General features: G+C 45.5%; 1 protein-coding gene across 4 annotated transcripts in view; it reads left to right on the top strand.

The window, feature by feature from the left end:
- The first annotated feature begins 259 nt into the window (after positions 1 to 259).
- The window catches only part of CXADR (CXADR Ig-like cell adhesion molecule), a 50,678-nt gene continuing 40,629 nt past the window's right edge, over positions 260 to 10,308 (top strand). For all 4 annotated transcript variants that reach the window (XR_006787232.1, XM_045852114.1, XM_045852115.1 and 1 more), the window contains exon 1: positions 260 to 446. Coding sequence is in view for 3 of the 4 variants with exons in the window: in XM_045852114.1 (XP_045708070.1) it covers positions 404 to 446 (43 nt within the window). In the remaining variant the exon portion in view is untranslated. The remainder of the gene's footprint in view (positions 447 to 10,308) is intronic.

Below are 10,308 nucleotides of genomic sequence, written 5' to 3'. Positions count from 1 at the left end.
CCGGGGAGAGGGGCTGGCCGGTCCCGGGCACGGGTCCCCGTTTATCCGAATGTATGGAGGCGGGCATCGCAGCTCAGGCTGGCACCACCGGCTGCCCGCGCTCCTTTACGCGCAGCGCGGCGCACCCGGGAGTTCCCGAAGGGGAGGGCCCGGCTCAGCCCGCGCACGGAGCCCGGAGCCCGGTTGCCATGTCAACCCCACGCGCCCGGCGGAGCCTGGCGGTGCGCGCGGGACTCCGCCACTGCCGGAAGTGACGATTTCACCTGCGAGAGGGGCGGGGTGAGGCTGCGGTGCAGAGGTGCGGCAGCTGGCAGCCAGTCGGGAGCGCGCCGGGCGCCGGGAGACTCGGACTCCGGGCGAGAGCCCCCCACCTGCAGTCGCCGCCCACCGCCGGGCCGCCACCATGGCGCTTCTGCTGCGCTTGCTGCTCCTGTGCGGAGCCGCCGGTGAGTGGAGGCGATGCGGTCCCTAGTGTCCCCACTGCCCGGCCACCCCCGGGGCGCTGGCTGCCTGCAGCTAGCCGGGAACAATGCGGCGTGGGGGAGGGGGCGGGCGCGATTTGGGGTCGCTGCGGCAGTGGTGGCCGGGCGGACGGATTTGCAGGGGTGATTTTGCTCGGCTGGGTGCGAGAGCCGAGTAGGTGGAGGCGCTCGGAAGGTGGAGGGAGCCGTGCAGGGCGTGCGGTGTCTCGGGTGGGGAACGCCGGCAGAGCGGGGGGCTGAGCCCCGGGATAAGGGGCGCAGTGGAGGGGCTCCCGGGGTGCGGGTGGGTGGGTGGGCGCGGCGTGCTGGGTTTGCGCCTGCGGCTGGTCCTGCTCCATTCTTCGCCGCCAGTTCGGGCTTTGCTTTATTTGCTCTTGCCCTGCCCCTGTTAGCCGCCGAGTCGAGTCTGTCCAGGGTTACCCGATTTCAGAAGCCTTGAGCGGCGAGTTTTCAGGTGTCGAGCAGTGCAAGCGGGGAGACTGAATTACAAACGCCATGATTAAATGCACACTAAGCCCGAGATCGTCCAAGCTACCTCTAGGAAAGAGGCGCTGTGTGAACGGTACCTGAAGGTTCTCGGTCTGGTCGGAGAGGCGAGCCTCTAACTAGGCGGTAACTCAGAGAAGTAGACGCTGGGCAATCAAAAGCAGGTTCCTGCAAAACTGCGGTATTGATTTGCGCAGTCCCGGTGCAAAGTGCAAGGGGGAACTCGGTAACCTCGATGAGGTCATTCATTTTGGAGATAAGACGGGATGACTAGTATAGGGTAATTTCTAAAGGAAGAGCCAAGTAGTACGTTTTTCAGCCGTGCCTTTATCAGGAGCGAAAAGGAGGCATTTAAAAAAAATCTGTGGAACATTAGGAAACATAATCATTTTGTATTTTAAAAAATCTGATCCATTTCCTTGTCAGTTTTTTAAGCAACTGATGTTGTCAAAATAAACATTTGTCTCATTTTATAACCAAATGATCCATTTAAAAAAAAATCCGTAAATGGGACCCTAGGAGGCACACTGTAGCCTCTGGAAGGATAATTTTTTTTCTTTTAAGTGCTCTAAAGCAGGGCCAGGCGGCCCTTTCTGTGGGGGATGGCCCTCTACTTCCTGTTGAAATGGTAATGTCATTGTTGGGTGCCACAGCTGTGAGCCTCACTCTTGGGACCCACAGTCGATTACCAAGTCTAATCATCAGTCTGCGTCTACAGCACCACCCTCACCTTTTTGATACACGTCATGTAGACTTGGCTGAAATTTCCAAATCAGTCTTCTGGAGAAGATGAAGAAGGGTCAGCAACCAGTTTACATGGTACATTCCCATTTCTGTTTTGTCAAGGACTAAACCGAAGTTCGCACGGAGAACACGAGTTCGTGTCCTCTGTGGAAAGAAGTGTTTCAGGCTGCATCTAAACTGCAGAAGTGGAAGAACATAAGCCACGAAGAGGAATTTTTTTTTAGGAATATGGGGATAATGGTCTGTTTTTTTTTCTGGATGCCTCGCTTTGGCAGGCACAGTCTCAACCAAGAGTATCTTGATACTTACCGAGTTATGCTGCTCATAATGTGTACAGCAGGGTGCAGAGAACATCTCATTACAGGTCTATTGTCTTTAGCTGAACAAGACGACTATTTTTAATTTTCCAGCTTAGTAGACGACTCAAAACCTATGTGACTGACGTATGGTTTTGACTATTTTTTCCTGCCACTCCTTGCCCCTTTAGAAATCTATTGCTGTGAACTCAAGTGGAGTGGTGGCATGACCCTACAATTGGCAAAACAAGGTGGGGGCTTACACAGTTTAAAAGTCGCAGTGCTATCAGTGGTAGAGCTTCCTCTAGAGCTGCCTCTATATGGGCTGTAAAGAGTTTTTGGTATACTGTTGTTGCTGGTAGAACCCCTTTTGATGCATTTTAATTGCCAACCTAGTAGCAAGTCATACTACAGTGGCAGTAATGGTAGTGGCAGCAGTAGTAGAGCATCAGCAATGGTAGTAAAAATAAAGCCTTGACCGAGCAGTTATTAAATACCAGGCATTGTTCTAGGGGGTTTTACATATACTCAATCTACCTAGCAACCCTAGAGGGCATGTATTATGATGATCCCTGTTGTACAAGAAGGGAAACTGAGGCACAGGGTGGTTCTATAACTTGCCAAGATCACACATGTCCTCCTTAATCCTTGTTCTCATAACTATGCTCGTCTGCCCCTAAAGCAGCTATTGTCTTTACTCTTTGATTACCTCTAACTCACATCCTAAGTTTCTGTTACTGGTTATGAGTCATTTATTGGCTTGGCTGTGTGCCACGTACAAAAGTTTTTATTATTAGCTTTTAAATCCTTTATCTTTGTTGAAACCACGAGGATCCAGGGCTTAGACTGGTGTTGTAGACTACTGTGGCTCATGTACTGGCGGCAGTGGCAGCAGCTGGGATCTTGTTAAAGTTTGGGGTGTTGCTATTTTTTCACACTGTCCACATGAGTGGAACTAAAAATGTACTGGCCACTTGTTAAGCCATTTGATGGCAGCTGGGCCTCTGCCTTCTCCGTGTGCCTCAGTCGTGTTATGTGTCAAGAATGAGGGTCCTGCTTTCTCAGACTTGTTGAGGACCAAAGTGAGATGTTTATCTTTCTGCTTTCGCGGAGTCTTTTCATTTGAGTATGTATATTGAAGATTATTAGATGTGGACTTTATCCTTCCATATACCTCTCTCTTAATATTCACATTCCTGCCATTATACCAACCACCAGAGCAAAAGTTGCCTCTCCTCCAAGGCGAGCCACCCTCTATTGGCTCCTTAACCTACCTGTTGTGGGGTTTCCATCAATTACTCCGTCTATCTCATTGCACTAGGTCAGAGGGCAGGGGTCTGGCCTGTGTTGTTTATTGTTATAGTCCCAGTCAGTGTTAGCTTGTAGTGTGTGGCGATGGCTAAGTGTTCAGCAAATGTTGCTGACTGAAAGTTTTCAGCCACTTTGCCACTAGGCCCATGTGTGTGATGTACCTCTTGTCAGTTCCGTTGCTCTCTCGGTCCTCGTAGGGATCATTTCACTAGACTTGCCTCATCCAGTTGGTAGTCTGAAGATGTTAAGCACCTGCTTTATCTCCAGCCTCATTGCTCTGTTCCACACCCTCCCCACCTCTGCTTCGGTTGCCACAGGTAATGATAACATGTCCCAGATCCATCTGTGTTTTTTTTGGAGCTCCTTGGCACCTGTTGTGGTCCTTTCCCACCCTGTTAGCCTGTTACACAACCTTCTACATTAGGACCCTTCAGTGTCGGCCTTCCCCATGATATGGCTTACAGTCCTCTTCTCAGTCTCTGTCTTAAAGCTGGGTGAGCTTACCTGTCCATTATTCTACCCTCCAAATCGTTGCTAGTGACTTAAAAAGATTGCAGCTCAGCCCATCTTTCCTTTGACTCATGGACCTTTATTTCTAACTGCTTAACACTCACCTTCTAGCTGAGTGAGCCTGAGTACCCCTCAGGCTCATCAGTTAATTAATATATTAAATGATCCAACCCTTCACATATTTATGGCCTCCTATTTACTGTGCTTGCGCTCGGGGCTCTTACATTAGTATAGGACTGCTAGGTGCAGGTTTGATTGGACATTCCCAGCAGAAGATGCAGCTCTTGAAAGTCACAGAGACCTGAACGGGTGTGATGTGCCTTGGGAGTGGAGAAATTCAGTGCATACAAGTAGAAAGCATCTAGCCAGCACTTCTCAAACATTTGATGTGAACTGTGTCATTCCTAAAAGAAAATGTGGGGTGGGGCATGAGATTTGACATTTTTTAACAAGTTCCTTATATATCACTGCTGAGCACACTTTGGGTGGGCAGAGATCCAGAGGCTGTTTCGAGAGCTTATAAGGGGAGGAGAAATGGTAAACATCTGTCAAGTTCAAGTGCCTCTCCCACCTCCCCCGCAGTGGCACCAAGAAGTGAGGTTACACCCTGATACCATTGTCTTGAATGATGCAAAACTCCAGAGCAGTTCTGGAGGCAGACAGAGCTGATGGATCTAATGCACGTCTCCATCTGGGACGACCTGGACATGGACAGTTTCTGTTGAAACACAGCAGCGTGGTGTTGGGCTTCCTCTTTGATCTGGAAAGTTGTTCTGAGGGAGATGCAGTAGAACCTGATAGCTGACTGGTTGAAGGAGTGGCAAGAAAAACTTGGAGAAAAGCCGTAGGATTTTTGGCTTGAGTGAATGGTGATGTCACTAACCTGCAGGGGATAAAGCAAAGAGGAACAAGTTTTAGAGAGGTGACAATGAGCTTAAGTTTAAGCAGGTTCTATTTGAGGTGCCTGAGGGGAATGAAAGCGGAAATATCCGGTAAAGGAGATTTAAACAAAGGACCTCATCCAGGAGAAAGGCCAGGATCTGTGATAGAGAATTGAGAGCCACTGGTGATAGGTAGGTAGCATCTGTGTAAGGTTGACCAGGACAGGCCAGAAGGACTGGAAGAGAAGAGGAAATGTGATGCTGGGGAACAGCCACCTCTAGCAAGTGCACAGAAGGTGAACGACGGGAGAACTGGAGGGTGAGGGGATCTCAGACAGCCGACTCGGAAGTGAGGCCAGTGGGTCTTCCCGTTAGGAGATTGTTGAGAAAAACAGGACATTCATTACTTCCAAGGGGGGACAGTTTGGGTGGCAGTGAGAGTGAAGCTGGGTTGTAATAGATTGAGGAGGGGGCATCGGGTAAGTGGAGAGTGAGAAATGCACTGTATGTGCACTTGCACTTGTCTTGACAATGATGCTTTGCACATATGGCCATAACTCCAGGGGACAGAAGCAGACCCGGGGGAGAATGTAGAAGCCAGCAGGTAGGGACTCATTTAACTTCCAGCCACCCAGGCCTAGAACCTTGCCCTCATTTCCCTCCATGCGCCCAGTTTCCTCCTTTTACCCAAATGTTGGTGTTTCTCACTTTATGATTTCAGCTGCCACTTGAGTCCTTACAGCCTCCAGTCTGTTTCTAGACTGCTCCCCAAGCTTTGCCCATAGTTTCCAACCACCCACTCTGGACACCTCTGTTTAGACTTCAGACAGGCACCTCTCGTTAAACCTGTCTACAGGTTTACACACCACTGTTGCCTCTCACATGAATGGCATTTCATCCACCAAAATGCCCGGGCAGAGATCCAGGCATCTTCCTTGTCTCTTCCTCTCCTTCCACCTGTTTACAGTCAGTCAGTTTTGAAGTCATTTATATCCCTGCAGCCACTATTCCAGGTTATACCAGCATCTCTTCGGATGGTTGAAGTAGCTTCACCGTCAGCATCCTACTGCAAGAGCACTTCCCGACACTGGAGCGTGTTGTAACACATCTCGAGTAGGCCTTTACTGAGATTGTTTTCCTTCGCCAGGCTGTACATTTTGTGAGGTCAGGGGTTGTCTGTTTATTCTTCACTGCATTCCCAGTATATGGCACAGTGCATGTTAATGAGTAAAGAAGGAAAGGTGAACTAGGCAGTTTGTGTCTGTGGGCTTGAGAAAAAGACCTAGGGGGGAAAGAGCGTTTGAAGATCAAGAACAGGTGCATCGTGGAAGAGGTGAGCAGGGCTGGCCTCCGTGCCCTGCACAGTCAGCTCTGTCACGTGCCATGCGTTCACTGATGGAGAGAATTTGTACCACTCCAGTTTCATTTTAATCTCTGTTTGCAGCCCATAGTCCCCGCCCTTGTTTTCACCTTTCCTCTAGCACGCACAGATCATTATTGGGTGTAATTAAATAAAGGCAAGAATTGAAACTGAATTTTTTATTTGGTTCCTTTGGTGGCCAGCAAGTAATGGATGTGAACTTTAGAATAGTTATTAAAGTAACCCAGAAAGTAAATAAAATTTATCCAACTTAAATGAGCTTATAGCTCTATTTTACTGACTTTCGCCTATCTTGTATTGTTTAAGAAAACAAATCTAATATTCTGGAATAATTGTTGGATTGGTATTGGAATGAGGTTTGGTTTCTGTCAATGAGTGTGGTGCTAAGTGGAGGTGAAAAGCAGTACACTTTTTTGAGCTCCGGTTCCCTGCCTTATTTTCTACTTGGTTTCTTCAGCGAGGCTGAAAGCACAAATGGCGGAGCATGGGGAGGTGTTGGGGCAGGTAGGGGATGGAGGTGCGGCCTGCCGCCTTGCCACGGTGAAGTGGTCCTTTCAGGAAGCCAATGCAGAATTCCTGCTTCACTTTTTTCTCCTGGGGCTCAGTGGGTGGTATTTCTTTGTAATTGGTACAATTTGTTGAATCCACTCCTATCTCCCTGTAAAATAAATCGGGAAGTTGAAAATATCTCTACGTTCAGTGGCAAATTGTGACTTAAAGAGATACTTTCTCTCTTTTGTGGTCTCCTACTGGCCTTCTCTGAGGCCTTTCTTCCCTCACCTCATTGACTCACCCATTCTGGTTTCTAACAGCTAGCTACCGTATTTTCAGACTCTAAGACGCACTTGCCTTCCTCCCCCCCCCCCACCCCCTGCCAAACTTGGGAGAAATAATGGTTATTGATGCTACCGTTCAGGTTTGTTTACATTTATATTGGTGAAATATTATGTTATTTATGTTATTAAATACTTTACCACATATTTTGCTTTAAAAATTTTTTGCCTATTTCCCTTCTCTAAACCCTAGGTGCGTCTTACAGTCCGAAAAATATGGTAGTTAGAGTTTAAGCCTTAAAGGCCTTAACTTGACTCAGCAGTATTTGCAGTGTATTTCAATGGTTAGGGTGCTCTTGGGAGAAAAGACTACTGCAACCTGTTGACAAATGGAAGGAGATAGTAAGTCTATTTTTAGGGTGAGTGTGAGAGCAGTGGCATGGTTTAGTTTGTCCTTTGATAGCTGCTGAGAAAAAGGATTAACAGTCAAACCTGTGTTTGTACATACTGAGACAATGCAACTTGCTTTGGAAACTGTTAAATTACTTTCATTCTTTTGAAGATACTGTATCAGTTGGAATGGGAATAACTATTTACATTTACTTCCAACAGCTAAAAGTGGGTATAGATTTTGTGAAGAAACAATATAACTAATTGTTACTTTTTCACCTTCCCATAAGGTAGATCAAAGATTTTCAACTGTGTGCTACAAGAATTTTTTAAAGATTTTATTTATTTATTTTTAGAGAGGGAAGTGAGGGAGACAGAGAGAGAGAGAGAGAAACATCAATGTGCGGTTGCTGGGGGTTATGGCCTGCAACCCAGGCATGTACCCTGGCTGGGAATCGAACCTGTGAGACTTTGGTTCGAAGCCCGCGCTCAATCCACTGAGCTACACCAGCCAGGGCTGAGAATTTTTAAAACATGCGATACCTGTTTATTTAGTCAGGGCCACTGACCTCTTTAATTTAGATTTTCAAATTAAAAAAAAAAAAGACAATGGCCAACACAACAGTAGCCATCTGGTGTAAATGAATTATACCTTTTTTTTTAGTCACATTAACAAAGAATATATTTTTTTGATGTGCTGCAGAATTTTAGTAATTAGTTTATGTGTGCCATGAGATGAAAAAGGTTGAAAATCACGGGTAGATGTATGTTCTTTGTGAGTTTTGCAGGTTTGTCCAAAGGAAGGATGAAGTGCTCTCAAGGAATCTCAAGGAACATGCAGATACAGTGAACCAAATGTGTTTAGCCACGTCTTTGTTAAATCATTAGTGACTCTACCTGACCCTACTTAGTCTCTCTGATTCCCCAGTGAAGAGTGCTTTGAATTCTGGAATGCCAGACAGTTCCCCTGGGTGTTTTCTCTAATAGACCAGACAAAAACTTTCGAGTGTTTTGTTTTGGGTAGTTCTACAGCAAGAATTGAGAAGACTTGTTAACCTACTTGGTAGTACAGTGTGAAATCGGATACTTCTGGAACGAACTGGTAACTCTGGGCTAGAAAAGTGATCTCACCTTATTTTTTTAAAAGACAATTTCACACGCATCTCATTTGAATCCACTCTCCTGACAACATTGGGGTAGGAGTAACACTTCATATTAATCTTTTTTATTAAATTTTTTTTCTGTCCTGCTTGAAGCGGATCTGCAGATGTCATGTGAGTGGTGGGGTTCAGATGGAGTTGGAGTTCTCAGGCTCCTCCGCACCCCCAACAGGTGTACCTGGTAGGAATATTGAGGCCAGAGTTGGGAGACATTCTAGATTTTCAAGAAATTTGTGTAACCCAAAATAAACAAAGTATTTGCATATGTGATCAAAGTAAACATTAATGAGGTTAATTTTTACACTAAGTCGTAGAGTTCTGGTCGATATTTGACCTGCAGCACATCTCGGTTTGCACCAGCCACATTTCAAGTGCCCAGTAGCCAGATGTGGCTCGCACCTGCTCTATTGGTCGGCGTGGGTCTAGAACTTGGAGTGTTAGTTCCAGTTACCTTCCAGCATCACTAGTATCAGAACATCCAACTAGCTAAAAAAAAAGCATGGGCGTGATGTACTCTCAGAATAGCTTTGTCAAATGGGACATGCCTTTGGAAATGTTCTGCTGAGATTCTTTAAAAGATTTTATTTATTTATTTTTTAGAGAGAGAAAGAGAGAGAGAAACATCAATGTGCAGTTGCTGGAGGTCATGGCCTGCAACCCAGGCATGTGCCCTGGCTGGGAATTGAACCTGCGTCACTTTGGTTTGCAGCCCGCACTCAATCCAGTGAGCTACGCCAGCCAGGGCTCTCTGCTGAGATTTTAACTCAAAAGCGATTATTTGTATTACATGTGGTTCCTGTTGGCAACGAGCTAAATAAAGTCTCTGGTTTCTTACTTAGTTTCTTGTAATTATCAGAGCATTTGTAACTTATACACAAAATTATATCAGCTGTCCTTATTCATTAGTCATATGCATTTCCATTTTAGGTATAAAGCAGAAAAAAATAAATGCACAGAAATCACATTTTTAACTTGCCTTTGGGTGGATAAATTAATTTATTGAAAGAATAGGGATGGAGTGGCAATAAGGATGTGGTGATGGTTGCTTGAGAAATTTAAATTTACTTTGGGATATTAGAAACAAATTAATGCCCCCCCAAAAAAGGAATTAATGCCAAGATTGAGACAATCAAGTTTAGACATGCTTATAAGAAGGATGATTTTCTTATTGTAATTGCCCTTTCTTTATTAACTTTGGGATTTTCCATAAAGAGATAACAGTATTTACTTGTTTTGCTGTTATGTCTATTTTCTGTGATCTCATTTCACCTAAGTTTTTTTTTCTTTTTTTTGCACCAAGTACTCAGTCGCTCACTGTTCCTGTTTCATGCTAATTAAAGAAAGAGAGCCTGAGCTTTTCATGAGCAAGGAAGAAAAGGCAGATTTCTTAAAATGGAACGATATGGGTTATTCTTTGAAGGTGGTGGAAATATTCCCCATGGCAACAGATCCATTTTACCCACAATGCATAGTACCCTATTTGCATTTGTTTTGCCAGAGAAATTTGAAACTAGCAGCATCTGTGTATTAGAGAACATGAAGAAGGTTATATACTACACGGATTGAAGAAAAGCCAAGACTTAATTTTGATGAGAATTGAAATTGTAATGCTTTCCGGAGATGAGTGAGGGGAGTGAGAAAGGGGTGGACCCCAACCCAATACTACAAATACTTAAAATCTCTCCGCATGTTCACATTCTTAACTCCTCTTGTCTGGCTTTCAATTATAACTTATATTTTCCCTGGCCCTGATTTGCAAATCATATATTAAATATTTCTTACAGAGTACCTCAATCTCTGTGGATGAAGTTTGCAGGTAAAGGCATAATGTGTACATGTGGACGAGGTGTTGAAATAAGTGCTTTGGGAGGTCTGAGGCAGACATCACTGCAAT

This window comes from Phyllostomus hastatus, unplaced genomic scaffold (assembly GCF_019186645.2).
Source record: "Phyllostomus hastatus isolate PE091 unplaced genomic scaffold, TTU_PhHast_1.1 phas_contig_86, whole genome shotgun sequence".
Taxonomy (NCBI): domain Eukaryota; kingdom Metazoa; phylum Chordata; class Mammalia; order Chiroptera; family Phyllostomidae; genus Phyllostomus; species Phyllostomus hastatus.
Note: the sequence above shows the minus strand (reverse complement) of the source record. Positions and strands in the feature narration are given on the sequence as shown.